The sequence below is a fragment of the Chrysemys picta genome, chromosome 12 (genome assembly GCF_011386835.1).
Source record: "Chrysemys picta bellii isolate R12L10 chromosome 12, ASM1138683v2, whole genome shotgun sequence".
NCBI classification, from domain to species: Eukaryota; Metazoa; Chordata; order Testudines; family Emydidae; genus Chrysemys; species Chrysemys picta.
The window spans coordinates 38,373,488-38,394,238 of NC_088802.1; the positions used below are offsets into that span (position 1 = coordinate 38,373,488).

Here is a 20,751-nt window from a genome sequence, read left to right on the forward strand (position 1 = left end):
TAACACGGCTACCCCTCTGATACTAAGTACTTGTGAAAATTTGTTAACACATAATTAAATTAGTTTTGTAGCTTACTGCCTCATCCCCTAAAAATTACACTCTGGGAAGGCAACACTTATTGGTGAAAAGAAAATATACAGGACATGGTAATGATAAAATAACTAAAATATCAGAAAGAACATTATATAAAATTAATACAAAAGAGGATAGACTGGCACACTATAAAAATTAAACTGATGTTTGTTGATTTAAAAAACTGAACATATCACATTATAATACATGTGCATCTAAGGTTGTAGACCTAGATTTTTTGTATGATACACTGTACTACGGTATCTGAAAAACAGAATGCAATTGTATAATTAGAGACTACTGTGACCCATAGAAAGCAAAGTTAAGATTGTGCACACACAACCTTAACTTGGGATATTTCTTGACTTGAGTGCTTAATCACACAATCTTAACATTCTAATAATAAGTCCTCTTCCATGAAATGTATGTTCAATAGTAATTATGTCAAAACAACATACAACCTCAGGAATAATATTTCAAAAAGCCAAAAATATAATGTTTTCTTGACATTATTTAAATAATTGCTGGAGAAAATAAGTCACTTCTTCACTATTTCCATATTTGTACAGAGCTGAATATGTATCATGACAATCTGGCCCACCCAATTGAGATCTCCCTCAGGTATCTTTGCTGCAGGTATCACCTTTGGTAACTGTCACTTCTCTGTGATACTTCTCTTAACTTCATCACAGTAGCTGCCTAATATACTCTGTACACCTACAGGACCTTCTATACAAGGATCTCAAACCATTTCACATATAACAGTGATTTAATCTTCACAATACCCCGTGACATACTTAAATATTAGTCATAATATGGGGAAACGCACACAAGACCTAAGGCCTAAGTTTTCAGAAAACATCCATTAATTTTGGGGTGTCTAATTTGAGACACGGTTCTGATTTTCAGAATTGCTGAGCACCTACAATTCCTGTTGACTTCAATGGAAGTTGCAGATGATCAGCAACTCTAATTTACTTTCTCCACACTAGTCATGATTTTATAGACCTCAATCATATCCCCCCTTAGTCATCTCTTTTCCAAGCTAAAAAGTTTCAGTCTTATTAATCTCTCCTCATACGGAAGCCATTCCATACCCCTAATCATTTTTGTTGCCCTTTTCCAATTCCAATACATCTTTTTTGAGATAGGGCAACCACATCTGCACACAGTATTCAAGACATGGACATACCATGGATTTATATAGAGGCAATATGATATTTCTAAAGGCTCTTTTCTAAAGCATATTTTTCCTTTTGCTTAGCACAACCATGAACTCTTACTCCCATGTTCTTTCCACCCTGATCTTCTATTCCTTGTTCATCATTTTATCTCTCTCTCTCTCTCTCATATATATCTATATCTATATCTATATCTAATCTCCTCTATGCACTGAATTCCCTCCCACTCCCCAGATACCAGGGCAATAACCCTTTCCTCAAATCCCTCAGAGAGACCTACTTTTGTTAGGAATCAGCCCCCAAAACAAATGAACAGAATTTAAAGTTTGAGGAAAGTTACCTAAGCAACTCATTCTTCAGGGCCTCACACTACCTACTTTCTATGTCCCTCCTAGATGAAGGCCTGGTCTACTGGGGGGGAAATCGATCTAAGATACGCAACTTCAGCTACGTGAATAACGTAGCTGAAGTCAACGTACTTAGATCTACTCACCGTGGTGTCTTCACCACAGTGAGACAACTGCTGCTGCTCCCCCGTCAACTCCGCCTGCACCTCTCATGCTGGTGGAGTACAGGAGTCAACGGGAGAGCGCTCAGGGGTCAATTTATCACGTCTAGACTAGACGCGATAAATCGACCCCCCGCTGGATCGATCACTGCCTGCTGATCCGGCGGGTAGTATAGACATACTCTAAGCTTTTCAAAGCACAGGTTGTCAATTTTCTTGTACAGTCACAAGCATGCTGTCAGCATTTGGCAGACAAGAATAATCCAATCATGATACAACTCAGTCAGCATAGTCTAGAAACAGGAATCAGTGAACAGCCACTGTCTTTGAGCTGTTGGTGTCTACAGACTGTTCTTGCTTGATTAGCTCCCACCACTCCTGGCACAGTTAGCAGCTCTCAAAGAACTCTTCCTAAAAAGAGGAGAGAGGTCCCTCAGGAGTCCTAAAGTGACCAGCCCATTTCTGGTCTGCTATGCACCATTATCATGATTTCTGTAACTGTGTTACAGTTGTACTTAAGACCAGAGTTCTAAGCAGGCCACTGCCTGCCTTTGTCCACTTACCCAGAACTCCCTACAAAACCGCAAGTGACCTTTAGCTAAGGGAGAAGTTATTTAACATAATTTTACTCTGTTCTTACTCCAAAAAAATCAGGGCCTACATGTCACAATTTGAGCACACAAAGCTAGTAAACACATCGGATAATTTCACACAGTCACAGTCTCCAGTCACACAGGAGACAAGCAGCTAACTTGGGATCAGAACTCAGATCTTCCAACTCCAAGACCTGTGCTTTAACAGCTAGATAGCAACACTTCATTTCATGAAACCAATAATCAAACAGCAGTATTACAAGGACAGGAACTAACTAAAAAGGTCCACTTCCTGCTTGCATTGATTTCAATGGGACTAGGACCGAGCCCAAGGATAGATAATTCACCCTTAAAGTCAATTATTAAAAAATATATCTAAACCTACTGCTTGTTTATTCTGGAACGGTTTCCTTGATACACTGAGAGGATCTTGTGTTATATGACAGTTCAGACGGCCAAGATAGCACTGTCTCCCATTATCACAACTAATAAGCTTGGTATAGCTATCTGGAAGGTAAAGTGAATAAATAATAAAACTAATCTTCCTCTGAATAATTGTAAAAGCAAGAATTGGTCTAAAAACATTTGTTTACCCCTATCCTATGCGGTTATTTCAACCAACATAAAAATACACTCCCTATAGATTGTACATCCTCAAACCAAGAAATCTTACCTATAAATTTTTCAATTGTCACCTCTCGTGTTCCCAGATCCCCATACACTCCTTTCAGGCTGTTAATTAACCCTCTGATTTCTTGACTCTCTGCAAAACTCTCCAGTATATTTCCCCTGGCAATGACATCTGGCTCCTGGCATCCGCCTTCCTCTTGTTCAGAGCCATCCCCGTTCATCTCACTCAAAGCCATTTCCAAAGCCAGCAGCCAATTCTTCCCTGGTAACATAAGAGCAAACAAGTATTTACAATGTAATTAAACCCCACGAGGCAGGGTGAGATAAAAGAGGGGCTGCCACCACCCCAGACCCAACATCCCACACGAGGAAGTGGGCAGGACTGAAAGAGGGGCCACCATCCCCTGAGACTCAACATCCCATGCCAAGGGGTGGGTGGCATTGAAAGAGGGGCCACCACTCTGGGGTGCTGGAACAATCTGGTGCAGAGAGCCACTGAACCAAATTGTAAACACTGGATATAACGGAATGTACTTCAAGCCAAGGGGTGTGGCAGCACCCCTAGTTCCTGCACCTATGCCACCCCCACTCTCCCGAGACCCAGCATCCTACAGCTGGGGAAAGGGGTTTGAAAGAGACGCCACCCTCCCCAGGGGCCGTTCTTTTCCTAGCTGACTCCCGCTCCATCTTACACCAGGAGCCACTCCCACACTGCAGGTCACTCTCTCGTGGGCCCCTCCCGCCCGTCAGCCCCGACACGCGGGATGCGGATGCCGCACCGCCAGGCCCCATCCCGCCGCGGCCCGAACTCCCACAGCTCCCCCCCCCCCCTCCCCCAAGGCTGGGAATCACTGCCGGAGAGGAAGCTCCATCTCCGGCTACCCCATTCCCCGGGGACCCCTCACGCCGTCCATACGCGGAGCTGCTGCACCCGGAGCTGGCTAGGGCAATGCAGAACCAGGAGCTGCCGCGTTACCCTGGCAACCGCTGCTCCGCTACCGGGGCCTCTCAGCGGACAGAACCTGCCTGTCCCGTGCTCAGCCCTGCCCGACTTGCCTCTCGGCTACGGGTCGCCGCGCGGCACAGAAGAACGCAGGCACGACTCAGTTTCTGAACGCGGCCACTCCTCTCCTTGTTGCTGCAGCGGAGAGGGCGGGGAGTAGGCGGGCCTTTCAGAGACCCAGTTCCATGAGTTCCACTCACACGCATGGAGGGGGGAGGGGGGAGGAGGTGGGGTTGTAGGAACAACCTGTCTCTGTTAGCCTCAGAGCCAGTGGCTTGCCAAACAAAAGCACTGTTGGGTGGTTAAATGTGTCCTCACGCTGTGAACTTTCCTTTGTATCAGAGTTCCAGAGTCTGAAAATTTGATGACTTTTGGGGAGCTAGCAGCCACTCCACTGCCCCCCATTAGCTATGTAGTCCTCCCACTGGGTCTGTGCGCCAGGCAGGTGTCTCCCCTCAGCACATGCAAGGTCAGGCCCCTTCATCCTAGGGTTACCATATCTCAAAAATAAAAAAAAGGACCCTCCACGGGCCCTGGCCCTGCCCCTTCCCCACCCTAACTCCGCCCCCTCCTTCCTTCCACTCCCAGCCAGGGGGAAAGGGCTGCCCCAGTGCTACCGGCTTCAGGGTTTGCCGGGCAGCCCCCAGACCCTGCGCCCCCAGCGCAGCTGGAGCCCGGGAGGGGAAGCGCCCGGGAGGGGAAGCGCCCAGCCGGGGGCGCAGGGTCTGGAGGCTGCCCAGCAAACCATGAAGCTGGTAGCGCTTGGGCTCTGGGCAGCCCCTATGCCTCTGGACCCTGCGCCCCCAGCCGGGCACTTCCCCTCCCGGGTTCCGGCGGCGCAGGGTCCGGAGGCACGGGGGCTGCCCGAAGCCAGTAGCGCTCGGGCAGCCCGGCTCTTAAACAGAGCCGAAGAGGAGCAGAGCCTCCCGGCGCCGTGGCTCTGTGTAACTGACACTGTGTCAGTTACACAGAGCCGAAGAGGAGCAGAGCCCCTGCCGCTGGAGGCTCTGCTCCTCTTCGGCTCTGTTTAAGAGCCGGGCTGCCCGAGCGCTACCGGCTTCCGGCAGCCCCCATGCCTCCAGACCCTGCGCCGCCGGAGCCCGGGCGGGGAAGTGCCCGGCTGGGGGCGCAGGGTCTGGAGGCAGGGGGGCTGCCCGAAGCTGGTAGCTCTCGGGCAGCCCAGCTCTTAAACAGAGCCGAAGAGGAGCAGAGCCTCCCGGCGCGGCGGCTCTGCTCCTCCCCGACTCTTCAGCTCTGTTTAAGAGCCAGGCTGCCCAAGCGCTACCGGCTTCGGCCAGCCCCCTTGCCTCCGGACCCCAGCCGCCGGCCGGGCACTTCCCCTCCCGGGCTCCGGCGGCGCAGGGTCTGGAGGCACGGGGCTGCCCGAAGCCGGTAGCGCTCAGGCAGCCCGGCTCTTAAACAGAGCCGAAGAGTCGGGGAGGAGCAGAGCTGCCATTTTCCCGGACACATTCGGCTTTTTGGCAATTCCCCCCGGATGGGGGTTTGAGTGCCGAAAAGCCGGACATGTCCGGGAAAAAGAGGACGTATGGTAACCCTACTTCATCCAGCATTCGCTAGTTCTAGATGCCCAGTTTGAGATGCCTCAGGCCCTGTTCTCAGAAACATCACGCATCCCCACCTCCATTTGAAGTCAGTGGGAGCTGCCAGCGCTGAGCACCTCAGAAAATCAGGACCTACATATTTCAACGCTGGGTGTTATACAACTGAGGCACCAACATTCACTGACCCTTTTGAAAATTTTGGCCTATATTACTTGCCAAAGGGCCCAGAGGAGGTCATTGTCAAGGCAGGCATTAGAACTCAGGTGTTCCTGGCCCCTAGCCGTGGGGGACATCTGCCTCTAGTTTAACACTTACAGCAGGTGTTAGAAAGCAGACTCATCAGTGAGAACCCTTCTTGACAGCCTTTGGAAATGGGTGCACATGCTATATTAGGTGATTGAGCTAATCAGTTCTGACTAATATTGTTACACTCCAATAAAAAGACTGTAGTGTCTGCCAGCTTAGTAGTCAGCTGGTAGTCAACCTACTTGTAGAGCTTCCCTATCAAGTCTTGGATTTGCTCTGGGTGCATGTGATCTGTTTGCTATGCATTATTAGACTATCAAAATTCACACTAGGATGTCTGTGGTCCCAAGATAGCAGCTTTGTCCAGCTCAGCAAATGCAGAACCCTGCTCATGCCAGTAAGAGCTGCACTGAGTTTGTCTCAGGAGTCACTCTGCATAGGTTGTAAGCAGAATGGCTAGCAGACAATCAGATCACTCCATTTATGATCCTATTTCATGAGCAGTTGCATGTTGTCTACAGAAACATGCAGTATATGCTTTAGCACAGAATAAGACAATGCCCAGTCCTGAGCCAAATCATATTCAGTCCTGGAAATAAGATGAACTGTTTTCATTCCAGGGGGGAGGGAGGGAAAGAAGTGTCACTGTGCAGATACTAAAAACAGCTGTTACCATATGACAGTGATCACCTATGTTAGGAACCTTGACACCTTCCACCTTGATGCCTGGTGCTATCAGGAAGTGTATCACCATATGTCCTATGCTTTTCCAGGGATACCTGGGCAGGAGGATCCCAAAAGAAAATAAAAAAAAAAACGGGGTGGAGTGGTAGGATATAGATATTCAGGCCTGTCTGTAAAGGCGTATACTTTAAGAATTTAGGTATAAGTTTATCATTTAGCTAGTTATAAAAGTATAAAAGAAAGAATCAAAATCACTGTCTGCCTGTGTAAGGGCCTTCTCTCACTGTGACAGTCTGAGGCTCTGTTCTTAAGCCAAGGCCTTTGGCTAAGCAGTGGGAGCAGCCATAAGCTGGAAAGTGTACGGTCACGTCCGGACACATTTCAAACCAGTCATATTGAAATAAGGCAATCTGGGACTGTTAGAAAGGTGATCCAATCTATCACCTTCAGATAAAGGGAAGAGCCTAGAAGATGTAAAAGGAAATTTAGTTTGATAGTTTTCTGTTTGGTAAGAATACATTTATCAATAGACATAGTTTGGAAACCCTTATATCCAGGGCTGGCTCCAGGATTTTTGCCGCCCCAAGCAGCAAAAAGAAGAAAAAAAAAAAAAAAGCAGCCGCAATCGTGATCTGCTCTACCACCGCCTCTTCAGTCTTCGGCGGCGGGTCCTTCGCTCCCAGAGGGAGTGCGGGACCCGCCGCCAAATTGCCACAGAAGAGCCAGACATGCCACCCCTCTCCGTTGGCCGCCCCAAGCACCTGCTTGCTGGGCTGGTGCCTGGAGCAGGCCCTGCTTATATCTTTATAGATGTAGTTGTGAAATCCTCACTTCTGTATTATTTTGTCATTATAGTTTCCACTTTTGCTATTGTTTATTTGCATGGTCTCTGTCTGGTTCTGTGATTGTTTCTGTCTGCTGTATAATTAATTTTGCTGGGTGTAAACTAATTAAGGTGGTGGGATATAATTGGTTAACTAATCATGTTACAATATGTTAGGATTGGTTAGGTACATTTCAGTAAAATGATTGGTTAATGTATAGCTGAGAATATTACTATATAAATTAGGAGCAAACAGGAAGCAAGTTGGGATTCACAAATAAGGATTTAAGCTTCCTGGAAGTTCACCCCAATAAACATCAAAATTGTTTGCACCTTCAGACTTTGGGTATTATTGCTCTCTGTTCTCACAAGAAGGACCAGGGAAGTGGGAGAGTGAAGGAATAAGCCCTCTAACAAGTGTCACTGTGCAGATACTAAAAATGGCTGCTACCATGACCAGTGATCACTTATGTTAGGAATGTTTCCCTTCCCAGTGGCTATTACCTATCCCCAGAAACTCTCCACCTCAGTTAATTCCAGACCAATAGCTCACCCTCCAGCCACACTTCAGCTCTATTCCAGGACCTTATTCCCATCCATTGCTGTGTTCCCTCCAAGAACCCAGCATCCAATCTTCCACTTTCTCCTTCTGCCATGCCTCCAGGTGTTGAGAGTCCCATTACCCAACAATTCCACCCCCTCCCAAATAACAGTCCCATCATTACTTTCAACTTCACTAACCCAGAAAAGCTGTAAGCACAAGATATAGAAACATCAGGATCTTGTTAATGCAGTGCAAATATCTAGATTTTATTTGATGTGCACATATCTTAATTTCACATTTTACAAAGCTGTACATATATTTTAGTTCACATTTTAGGTAATACATATTAGCTCTCGTGGACTTTGTCATCTCAGATCTGGATTCTCAATCTAATAACTACACAATCAATTTAGTTATAAACAAGATTATTCCACCTTTCCATTTCAATCACAGAAGCATAATCACTTTCATTACTTGTGATAATTTGGCATCATTTTAACTGAATTCAGAAGCAGTATGGTTTTTAATCTAACCTTCTGATTCTGCCATTATATTTGTGAACAATGAAAGAAAATCCACTTGATTACTGTCCAAAGTTTCTGAGACTTTAAAGTGAATTATATAAATTAAGCAAAATCAAAGGCATGCAAAAATAGATAAAACAAAGCTACATTGTTTCAATAGATGCTGTGATTTACTTCATTGGAAGGATGATGTTTTTCAAGTTGTGATTCATAATAGCAGTGTTAACAACAAAAGAAAAGTGGCAAAGTATATTTGACCATTTTAACTCTGTTTTACTCATTGGTAATTATAAATACAATTACAGGCATGATCCCGCCCAAACACATATTCTTATTCATGTATGTGTTTGTGGGATTTTCATTATAACTGCTTTCTTTACTTACCACTTCTTTTCTTCCATTAAAAGGTTAATTAGGTTTGTTATTGTATGGCTGCTCACAATTCTGGGCTGCTAATACTACATCTATTTGGACACAAATCAGACATCAAGAATTACAACATTCAAAAACCAGTAGGAGAGCACTTCAATCTCCCTGGACACTCAATAACAGACTTAAAAGTTATCATTCTTCAACAACAACAAAAATCAAAAACAGACTTCAACAAGAAACTGCAGAACTGGAAATTAATTTGCAAACTTGACACCATCAAATTAGGCCTGAATAAAGACTGGGAGTGGCTGAGTTACTACAAAAAATAAATTTCCCTTCTGCTGATACTCACACCTTCTTGTCAACTGTTGGGAATGGGCCACATCTACCCTAATTGAATTGGCCTCATTAGCACTGACCCCCCACTTGATAAGGCAACTCCCATCTTTTCACGTGCTGTATATTGATACCTGCCTACTGAATTTTTCATTCCATGCATCGGATGAAGTGGGTTATAGCCTACGAAAGCTTATGCCCAAATAAATGTGTTAGTCTCTAAGGTGCCACAAGGACTCCTCGTTGTTTTTTGCTGATACAGACTAATACAGCTACCCCTCTGAAACCTACATCTATTCTGTTTTTAAAAATAAAGAGAGCAAGCAGAATCTGTTTTAAAAGAAAAGCTGTTCAACAACTTGAAAGAGTGCTAGGAACCTAGAGCTAACCCAGCACTCTGGTCACTGTGGTGCTAGCTGTTCCCTCTGGAGTGGATTTAATTGGGAGAGGGTTGTTAATTAGGCAGGAGGATGCTGAGCTACTGAGAACAATCAACCCATCATCAGGGAATAGTAGAAGAAGAGGAAGGAAGTACAAGGGGAGGAGACAGGTAAGGACAGAATACAGAATTAAGAGATCTTTCCCCCTTACTCCCTGGAAAGCAGTCTAAGGGGGAAGTTTATGTTCACATGTATGTTACTGCACAAGGATATACTGATGAACTGTTGGAGGGGACTTAATAAATAATACTCTGGTGCTTATAAAGCTGAAAAGCATCCAGCCTGTTTGCGGAACTGCAAAGGGTGGAGAAGGCAGCCCTGTCATAAATAATTACAGGGACTCTGCAAACAAGTATAAAACCATTAAATTTTGGACCTCACCATTTTGACAATGTGCCTTTACTTTAGTAAATCAGCAAATGATGGAATAGGGTAGTTTCCCCAACTATCTATTAAGATTAATTCTATATAACTTATATGTATTGAGTACTAATCAATATAGTATCTGGAATTGCTGATTTCTTCATCTCAAACAGCTATGTCTGTTACATTGCAGGGAGTTTTTTAGTACCTTTTTTAAAAGGCTGTTTTAAATAAAATATATTTTTATCTACATCTTATGTAATGACAATCCATTTTCTGTCTATATATTTCATTCTCCAGTAGGCGCAGAGACCTACTCTTAGGGGGTATCAGTTGAACTGAATTTTTCCTTTAGAAAGGAGAGTCATAAATTTTAATTTAAAATAAATTTAAGAAATACTAACTCATAGACTGCACTATGCAAATGAATTATGACACAGTTCAACTGCCCTCAAAGCCAAAAAAGTCTCCCACTGACTTCAACAGATGTTGGAGCTGATCCTTTAGAAGGTAGGTAGAGGGGAACAGAGGAGAATAGAGAAAGAGGAGAAAAGTCAAATGGAAAAGCAGAGGAGGAGGAGGAGGTGATAAATTAGTGATTATTTCCAATACCACAACCCCATAATAAAATCCTTATAGGGCAGGAAGGGCAAAGAGTGGGAAAAACTGGGTTATCCCATGGAGAATGAGATTAGGCTGTCCATCAGACTGCTTTTCAAACATGTAGAGTTTCACCAACTAAATAACAGACTGTACACAATCTCCTAACTCACCAGTGTGGATATGTGCTAGTAAACTAGAACATGATACAGAAATTACACAACCACTGCAAGTATTTAGTGGGCTCAAATGTGTACAAAGGCCCCCTCGTCTTTTACATCTGCCATGTGAGTTTCTCATCAATGTTTCACTCTTTCTAGCTTGTGTTGCTATCAATAAGTAGGCCATGTGAATTAGTAAGAGGCTGTGATAGATTCTCTTTGAGGAACACCCTCTAAATGGTTATTTTAAGAGCTTTCTCATTACATTTAGAGTAGATCCCCTGTACTCTGTCCCAAAATGGTTCCAGTGGTTTATATAATTAAAGAGCTGGTACAAATTGTTTCGTTTCTCAAAACCTGGATCTTTGGGGATTTTACTGTGGTAGGCAGAGAAGAAAGAGCTGCTAAAGCCACCAAACATCCCAGCAATCGCTAAGTCAAATTCAGAATGACCATAGAAGGAAGCAGGATCAAAGACAATTGGGCCAAAATCATCCTCAGCAACATTTCCTGCCCACAAATCCCCATGAAGAAGAGCGGGAACAATCTCCACATCGCAGAACATCTCAGGAATCTTCAGCTGGAAAAAGCATGACCAATGAAGCAAAAACTATTACTTGACCAAGGGGAAAAAAATAAGTCAATACAATACAAATAACAGAATAAATAAAAGTCATTGTCTCTTTTCAGTCATTATGAAGCCCTATTAAAACTACAGTCAATGGATGCAGAAGCAGGTCAAAAGTGTTAATCAACAAGAATAATTCTGATTCACTTCACACAGAGTTTAATCATTCACTAGTACCCACATTCACTACTGTCATATTGCTTGCAGGCATAGACAATACAGGTTATCACAATAAATAAAGAACAACTTCCTTTCATTAGAACAGTTCTAAGTAGTAAACAACTTTTAGCACCAAAATTCTGAGTCTCCTGTGCTCACTGATGTACCATTATGGAACAAATAACTATAAACTTGTTGCTTTAGTGTCAGAACAGAACAGTGATTCTGAAAACCAAGCAAGCAGCCACCTAATTACACTCACTTTCTCATTTTAAAAGGCTAGTACAGTAACATACACCCTTTTTTCTTAACTCTGGCATCTGGACCTTAAGTGAAATTAGACCTGTTTACTAAAAGCCATATAAAGTTTGCCATAAAAAATGTGTAAAATTCCACTGAAGTATTTCTCTTGTATATTTTTTATAAGTACAATGGACCTTTTATCTCTATGAGACACATCCGTGTATTTATTTACCTACCTTAAGCTGTGACCACAGTTCTCTTGCTTCTCTGTCTCCATAAGCTTTCTCAATCAAATCCATTTGAGCTTGGAGTCGGTGACGTATAAAGAAAGTAGGCCAATCACTTTGCCATTCATTCACCTGGAAAATAAGATATCAAGATTCAGCTGATCATGATCAGTTGAAGAGGAAACAGCACTGTAAAGATTTTCTGCTGATATATCTGTAAAATTAAACTGTATATTACTGATACTATGGCCTGTTGCCTTGCTACCTGGGTGCTTGTAAACTAAAGAGGATCAAGGCCTAGTCAGTTCTTGGATGGGTGACCACCAAGAAAAATTTAGGATGCTGTTAAATGTTTTGTTGATCATTCATTTAAGGCTATTCTTCCTTCTGAGTCCATATTACAGAGGAGCTATCTTTGATATGAGAAATAAACTTAAGGTTCTGGGCACTTGCAGATATTATACGTCTCTTAACCCTTTATCCAAGTTATATTAGCTCTGGATGGCCAAAATTCCCCCTGACATTTCAGTGAGATAATGGTTCTCAAACTGTGGTTCAGGGACAACTAGTAGTCTACAAAGTCCTTCTCAATGGTCTGCACGGTTAAATATTTTGGTTGAAATTCACCCCGTGCAGAGAGCCAGAAGAAGGCCCATGCACCATATAAAGCCTGCTCTGAGGGTTTTAAGTGGAATTTAAGTGTTGCATAGACTTTGCCACTGGCCCTTTGGATGGGGGGAATTTCACCTTTTGAGAACTATGTAGTGGGTTTTGGGAGAGGATGGAAGCACAGTAATTTGTGAAGGGATCCTTTTCTTAGCAAGTGGAGAATCAATGAGTAGTCTTCACTTCCTGTCCAAAACTGCTGTGTAGGCTTGCTTTGTGCTGCCAGGTTCCACCTCAGAAGTGGCTATATTTCAGTAATGGTTAAATTATTCCAGTTTTTTTATGTGTATATATATATACACACACAAATAAACTACTTTAAAGGAGTATTATTACAGTTGAAAAATTAAGCACTCAAAAATATTAGGAAGCTCAAACAAAAGTTGGGAAATGCCAAATCTAAGAAAGCCCATGTAACTTTAATTCTTCTTCCTTATGCATATGCATTAGGATCATGTAAAAAATTATATACTATTTTTTCCACAGGACTCCCACTTTATTGATTGCACAGAATAGGCACTGCTCAGTGACTGAGACAGGGTTATGTAATTAATAATTTTTTTGTCTATCAGAACTCTTACATTTTTGAAATAGGAACAAAACCTTGTCAGTCCAGGAAAGTAACAGTCCTGTGCAGGAAAACAAACCCCATCTTCTCCCACATCGGAGGTAAAATTTATATTTTGTTTATACTTTAAAAACTTTTAAGATGAAAATTAAACAGTGAGAACAAAACTGGTGGTTAAAACAAGCCACTGAATATAGAATTTGTGTTTGATTTTAATGTGTAATAATAACTTTCACAGAGCTGAGACTTACCTGCAGTATAAAGCCACAGCATGTGACTGTATGGAATCCAAATGTATCCACATACTGAGATTCAGAATGTTCTGCACCTTTACCTAGCAAACAAAAAGACTGATCATGTCCAAAGGGCAAACCAGCTTTTTTTCCCCTCCAATCCTGAACTTTGCAAAAGCAATAGGTTTATGAATCCAGTTCTGATATGACTAGGCAGAAAAAAATTGGGAAAAAACATAATTAAACAATAGGTTAACTAAATACTTTAAAACACTAATAGTACTAATTCTGTGCATGTGTATATATAGCTTTTTTCTTTGGGGGAATCACAGACCTATTAAAGATGGAAGTAATAAACCTACGATATTTTTCAACTAGGGAAACTGAGGTACAGTTAGGTTAATTGATTTGATGAAGGGCACAGAGCAAGTCAGTGTTAGAATCAGGAACAGAATCCAGGTCTCTTGATTTGTACTCACCATTTTCTAACCACTTTACCCTGCTGCCTCCTAACCAAAACTTCTGACTCTGTGTCTCATACTGTACATTATTTCAGACAGATCAGCAATCTACCACCTCACTCACAAATATTGTAATTACTTGGTAATAGGCATACCACTATAGGGCACATTCTGTCCTCCCCAGAAATCAATTGAAACCATGCAAACCCAACTAGGTGCAAAATCTGGGCATTAGATTTGAATACTACTAAACCTGACATAGCAAATGATCTTGCTTTGCTTCATGTGTAGTTCAGTGGGAGTTGGATCAAGCTGTAGAAAAAGTCATTGAAAAGACTCCCATTGACTTAAGTGGAAACTGGATCAGAACCCTACTGAATTAACTTTGCCTTCAAGAACAGTTATACTCAGCAGAACTAATTTGTCTCTTTAGTAAGCTAAGGATACATTCCTTTATTATTTTAATAAAAAGTGCTATGTATATTACTGCAAGTGTGAGTTGTAAAATATCTCCAGTGTAAGTAAATGTGAATTTCTGTATATTTTTTATTAAATGGTATTACATGTTATAATAACAAGTTAGCTGTACCTAACCTATAGACATGTTTAATAGTTGTTGTTTTTTTACTTTGTTGGTTCAAAAACCTTCAGAGGATTATATCTTGATAGTACATGATGATGAAAGGCTTACAGAGATACTGAAAGGTAAATCTGACCCAATTTTTTTATTTTGTTTAAAAAAAAAAATCACAAAAACTAAAACCAATAGAAATCTTTTTATTATTGTCAGTTTTTTTAATTTAGCAACGTAGCGGAAAAGTAAAGAGTTACAAATTATTTCAGTTTAGTGTTCTATGGATCAAAAGATACTTTGTATATATATTTAGTATTTTAGCAGACAGTGGCCCTTTAGACTGGTTTTCTCCATTAATAAGGATTATAATGCTACATGTATTAAATATTGTGTGATATCCAGAAGAGATTATCACAGTGTTGCACTAGTACTTTAAATCTATACTCTACCAACAGTGTTTCCTTCCTTTTTTAATTTCTCTCCAAGTTTCTGGTTGTGAAGGTGAAGATCTGCTATCTGCTCGCCAACCTTTGCAGAGTGTCTGTAAGATTCGAGAAACAAAACCATACATTCTTTATCTGTTCATTTAAAATATGCCTTTAAACACCATTTATTACATAAGAAAGAATTAAAGACAAGAGAAAGCAAGGAGCAACTCTACAGCAGGAGGCAATTTAAAAATCAGGAAAAAGAGAAAGCAATGGACTAGGTTAACTCAACAGTAGGCACCTCTCAAAGACAAGTTAATCGTCTGAGAAATGTATATCACATGGCTGCTATCTGTCAATAAAGCTGCTCTGACAAATGTGAACAGTCAGGTATAGACCACATATTGCTGAAAGAGATAAAGGGCCAAATTCAGCAGAGAATTTGGCCTAGAAGCTTGATTGTTGATTTGAATTTCACTTTTACTTTTTATTTTTACAATTATCAGACTCACGAGTGATATCATTTGCAGAAGATAGTCAATAGCCTCTTTCAGAGATTCTCACCGACACAAGAGCATTATAAGCAGATTCTCTCAAAATCATAGTAACAAACAAAGTATGAAGTTCAGACATACTTGTTGAGATTTTTCATCTTCAGGTACTCCATGACAAACATTGCACCCTCTCCTGGAAGATCAATCACTTTAATGGTCTGGGGCACCCTCAGGGTGTTGGTTTTCTGGATAGCCTCTAAACTTGCCATTTCACCTTCAAACATTGTTCTAGCCTGTTCAGAAACAAGAATTTCACTGGGGCAAATATCCTTGGCCTAAATTATGTGATTTCTGCAATAGGTGTATTGGAAAATATTTGTTGTTTATAAATCTGTGAATCTATTCATCCTTCATAATAAAATGTAGCAGCAAATTAGCAAGGCTTCAATCCCAGCCAGGATAGATTTGTTTGATTGTATTGTTATTTCTTTTCTTGCAAGTTCAGCACAGTACAACACATTACACAACTTACCACTGTAAATGCTCAAAGCATCTATGTGTAGTTAATCTCTGGCCAGGCCTCCTACCTAGGTACAGCAGGGTTATCAGTGGGGTTAGAACCCAAAACTTTCAACAACAAAAGTACAAACCCCTGCCACTTGAAATAAAGGAGTAAATCCTTAGACTGTGACCAAGCAGCAAGCCCCTAGATGGAGATTGATCATATTAATTAAGTCTGTGTACTGCTGAACAGTTTGACCTTCAAAGTGACAGTATTACTCTTTCCACCCATTTTTAATTGTATATTTTTAAATGAAATAACCCAGACTTATCAGTTTCCCATATACTGAAATACAAATTAATGGCTGAATTTTTTGTTCTGCCTTTATTTAGTAACAGAAGAGCTAAGAGTATGTCCTGGAAAATTAAAGCCTTTTCCTTCAAACATCCCACTGAGCGAAAACTGCAGCCCCCACATTTTCTTCTGTAAGGAAATGTTACCTTTCTGGTAGATGCTTGCTGCATACTTGATTGCTGGGTTCAGGAATAGAAATCTCTGAGCACTTTTATGTTACTTTTTATTCTCTTTTAGGAGGATAAGGAAAGGGTTTGTCTGTCTTAGGTTCTCACATGCTCTTATTACCGTAGTAGCTAAACAGCTCACAATCTTTATCCACACAACACTCCTGGGAGGTAAGGGTGTGCTAATATCCCCATTTTACAGATAGGGAACTGAGAGATTAAGTGACTTGCCTATGGTTACACAAGAAGTCTGTAGCAAAATAGAGACTTGAACCCAAGTCTCATAAACCCTAAACTATTGCCCTAGGCACTGGACCATCCTTAATAACAGTATAGAAAGTCAGTCTCTTCCTTATTGTAAAATGCCTATGTGCCCAACCCTACACTCCTTACACAGATAAACCCCCATTAAGGTCAATGGACACTGCTTCAGTAAGGATTATAGACAGGATCAGGCCTTTAGCCCCCAATCCTACTACTTATTGTGATTGCCTTATTGAGGTCAGTGGGGCTCCACACAGATGGAGGAACCCATTTACACGCAACAAGCTGCAGGTACAGGTATTAGTAAGGAATGCAGAGATTGCATGGGCAATATAATTGTGGGTTTCTTGTTTAAGTTCCTTGGGTTGTGGAAAGATTAATCTTTTCCTAAAAAGGAAGATGAAGAATAAAACAGGTTTCTAGATAGCCTGGAGACTTTTTTCCAATTATATATCAATTATCTTTTAAAGAATTTTTAAACTCTTACGGGGTTGTACTGTGTTAATCAAGGTTTTTACAGCAATCAGCTGATAGCTGATTTAATTATCGCATGCACACACAGAACCATCTGGTAAACCTAAACAATTGGGATCTGATGACTTAGCCTTCTCAGACTCCTGGCTAAAACATTCTAACTCAGCAAAATGTTACCAACCACTTAAAAAATCTCCTAAATGTGATAGAAACAAAAATCCCAAGATGCACATTTAAACTGATTTCTTTCTCTTCTCCTGGCTGAGGCAGTCTTTCTATTTTTCTGAAGCAGACTCCACCAATGCGGCACCGATACCTCTTACCTGAAAGCAGGTTCCAGGGGAGTCTATGGCAACTCTGTGTTAAAAATCAGCCAGCAGACAGTGGTCAAGCAGTTGCCCCTAGGCTGGATTTCCCTCAGCTCCTCTGTGCATCTGAATTCCACACATTTCCTCCTAAACTCCCATTTCTCAACTGTAAATTGACCGATAGTCTTGTTCTGACTAGCAGATGACCCAGTCCACAAACATTACAGTTGAATAACAATATTCCCAAACTTATAGGGTGTTTGGAGCTGGAGATTTAGTTCAAGTATTTTTTTTTTTAGTTTTGCCTTAACGTGAAACAATTGTTTATTATTTTGGAATTGTACAAAACATAAGAAGGGATACGTATGCAGGGCTCTAGGCATCCTCCCCAAAAGTGATTAGGTGCTATGAGTAAGTGGGAATGCCTTAACCATATGTGTGTTGAAAAGGCCACTACAACTCTCCCACTCTTATCAAGGTGAGTGCTAACCTCCTCTCCTTTCATATGACACAATTTAAATAATTATACAACATAACAGTGGCCCACAGGCTCCCTTGCTTCTGTGGACAGAGGGTAGGAAAAATTAGAAGATCCAGGATGGTGGCTCGCCAGCACCATGGCACACTCCCTTCTTCCTCCCCATGCCATGGGGAACAGACTCTATGGGTAAGATCAGAATGGGTAGAAGTGGAGTTTAGGAAGTAGTCCCTCCTTCTCCCACAACCATTCAAGGATTCCTGATACTGTCAGCATTAACATATTTCAGTTTCCACTACATCAAGTGAAACCACTTTCTTAAGGGGGATTGAGAAGCAAGGATGGATACGGAAGCCGATGGGAGCATATCTCCTGTAGGAGTTATGTTGCCATGGTGCCAGGAAGCACTGCAGATGCTCAACAAAACCCTTTCCCCAATAAAAGAATGTTCTCTGCTACTGGAAGCTCATGCTGTTCCCCAGCCCTGTGTGGGAATAGCCATTTCTGGGATGGTATTTGGCCCAATAACAAATTCTAAGCACAAGGGCAACTGCTCTGCTCTACGCTTTTTTATGCAGCAATGTAAGTTCTTTTGCACCTGGTATTGTGAAGGAATGTCAAGTTGCTTTACAACAGCATTACAAATTAACATTAACTTGGCCTGCTGTCTAAAATGTGCTTTAAAAAGATTTCAGTTCTTAAAATGAGAAAAATACATTAATCTTGAAAACTCACAATTTACAATCATCAACAAACATCTCCAGACAATTAAGCACATTGCAGTGAACATGCAGCAATATTATCAGCATTAACCTGAGGCTTGTGATTGATTTTCACAAACACTCGCCCGCTGTCAGTTTCATAGCTCTGCCCTCTGCTAATATACCCTCCTCCTGAGCTCCCAAATGCCTTCAGAATGGAGGTCTTCAATTCGGTTTGCAGGAGCTTTTCCATTGGCTAATTCCAGCCTGTTGCAATTGATTCTTCCTAAATCCACTGCAAAACAGGATTAAAGGTCTGGGTCCTTCCTTTTTTGGTGTGTCTTTGCTATGAGGTAGAAATTGACACACACCAAAGAGAAAAATAACAGCTGATAGAAAAATCAAATCAGTCAATAATTCCCCAAAATGTTTATTTCTGGAGATTAGAGCTTTACTTGTTTTTTTAAAAATAGATATTTAGGAAATACTGAATTTGTTGGAATATCCTGGGGTCCTTCGATGGCTGTCCCGAGAGCTTCTGGTATTTGTAGTTCCTCTCGCTGAGTAATCAGTATGGACTGACCTCTTCTTTGCCTCCCCCCTGCTCACATGAGTACCAAAGAGATAAAGTTTAAATCATCAACCACCAGAGGGAGCTCAGCAATGAAAACTACACACAATAACATAAACTGGTTATGTTTTATGAAAGACTGTACAAGAGGCAGAGTTTGGTGGTGGTGGTGTTGTACATGTAAATGTTTAAGATCAGGAGACTCAAAGGCCACAATATAACCACAAATCAGCAAATTGGGATATGGAAAAAACAATGATCTTTCCCTGCTCGTACTTGCTTTGTATAGACTAGGAACCATTGTGTCACACATTAGACCGCATGTCTTCTTCAGGGCATGGCCCTGCTCCCATTAAAGTAAATGGAAAGATTCCCATTGCCCTCAATTGGAGTCAAATGCCACCAAACCTTTTTATAGACAATGAAGGTTAATGGAACTGAGCATTTTTCAGGCAATGCTCAGGATCAGACTCTTTTTTGAAAATTTAACAAGGGGGTGATGGAGGCTGGCATCAAAGTGAGAGTTGAACTTTCAGTACTGAGTGAGAGATGTCATCCTCTGCTATGCCAGTGCTGGACCTCAACACAGCTCTGCCAATAAATCTCAATCTTAAAAGTTGCAACCTCTGTAGCTATTCCAGATCCTGGGTCCCCACAAACTCTGACAACACATTTTCATCTTGAGGGGCAGCAATCCCTGATATTTCAGTACTGGGCCTCACCTGAGCAGAAATGGACAGTAGAGATTAATTGTTCCAAATTATGGAGAGGTTTTATGATGCTGACCAACATCCAACAGGGTCAACGGTTCCTGTTTACTAGAATGAAATTGTTCAGTGCAGGATGCTAGTACTGAGATCACATCAGTAGCGTTATTCTAGAAGATGTTTGTACTTTCAGACCAATAAAATTTAACAGTTTATTTTCCATTTCCCTGGATCCTGGACTGTTCCTTGTGGGCATTTAAAAAATCACTTAGCTGTGATGTGTGGCTAATGAAGGGACAGTCTATTTGACTTCCAGGAGCGTGTGGAGACCCTGAAGAAGGCTCCACCACTGGAACAACTATGGCCCTTCCCTTACAGGAGGAGAAGGACCACAATGATATGGAAACCAAATGAGTGTTTTGGGACCACTAAAAAAATGGTAGGAATAGGAGTGTGGTTATAGGGAAAAATAGGGGAACTGGTTGGGGACACTGAGCAGAGAACGTCAAATGGTGCCAGTGAAAAGTGCCAGATTGTCAAGCCTAGAGACTTAAATCCTCTCTCTACCCACTGAATAGGCATAGCAAAGGATGCAGCTGGGCACATTTCACCCACACTGCAATGACTGTTCCTGAATCCTGCTCTGGACTTCACTTTCCATTTCCACAGTCCAAATAGTCTTTGGCTTCTTTGGTGAGATTTCTAACAAGGTTTCCAATTGCTACCAATTGTAGTGTCCTTTTGTGCTGTGGACCTGTATCCACTCAGAACTTGACTGAGATAATCCAATTATTTCACATAAGTTATGGAACATCCATGAGATGATATTTGCTATTGACCTGGGCTGGAATTGAATGGATGACCTAGAGGTGAAAGGCTTCACAACCTATTATTAAGTTGT

General features: G+C 41.7%; 2 protein-coding genes and 1 non-coding gene across 8 annotated transcripts in view; all 3 read right to left on the reverse strand.

Moving 5' to 3' along the window:
- The window catches only part of TBCD (tubulin folding cofactor D), a 268,348-nt gene extending 256,319 nt beyond the window's left edge, over window positions 1-12,029 (reverse strand). Inside the window, exons 1-2 of one of the 6 annotated variants that reach the window (XM_065563362.1) lie at window positions 11,910-12,029; window positions 3,029-3,247 (exon numbers count right to left, since the gene is read on the reverse strand). In XM_065563362.1, coding sequence (XP_065419434.1) covers window positions 3,029-3,221 — 193 coding nt within the window. In that variant the 5' untranslated portion in view covers window positions 3,222-3,247; window positions 11,910-12,029. Of the gene's footprint in view, window positions 1-3,028; window positions 3,248-3,901; window positions 4,482-7,856; window positions 7,975-11,909 lie in introns of those variants that run through there. The other 5 variants (XM_065563361.1, XM_042841194.2, XM_005297602.5 and 2 more) reach the window with 5 other exon arrangements.
- On the reverse strand, window positions 8,093-19,158 carry FN3K (fructosamine 3 kinase). The gene is made up of 6 exons (XM_005297597.5): window positions 18,685-19,158; window positions 15,466-15,617; window positions 14,852-14,943; window positions 13,386-13,468; window positions 11,910-12,032; window positions 8,093-11,223 (listed from the first exon to the last, which is right to left on the reverse strand). Exons 1-6 carry the CDS (start codon window positions 18,823-18,825, stop codon window positions 10,885-10,887), a joined length of 930 nt encoding a protein of 309 aa, XP_005297654.2. The 5' UTR covers window positions 18,826-19,158; the 3' UTR covers window positions 8,093-10,884.
- On the reverse strand, window positions 17,783-17,905 carry LOC112058992 (U6atac minor spliceosomal RNA). Its single transcript, XR_002888188.1, has one exon. It is a non-coding gene; the product is annotated as a U6atac minor spliceosomal RNA (small nuclear RNA).
- Window positions 19,159-20,751: the final 1,593 nt, after the last annotated feature.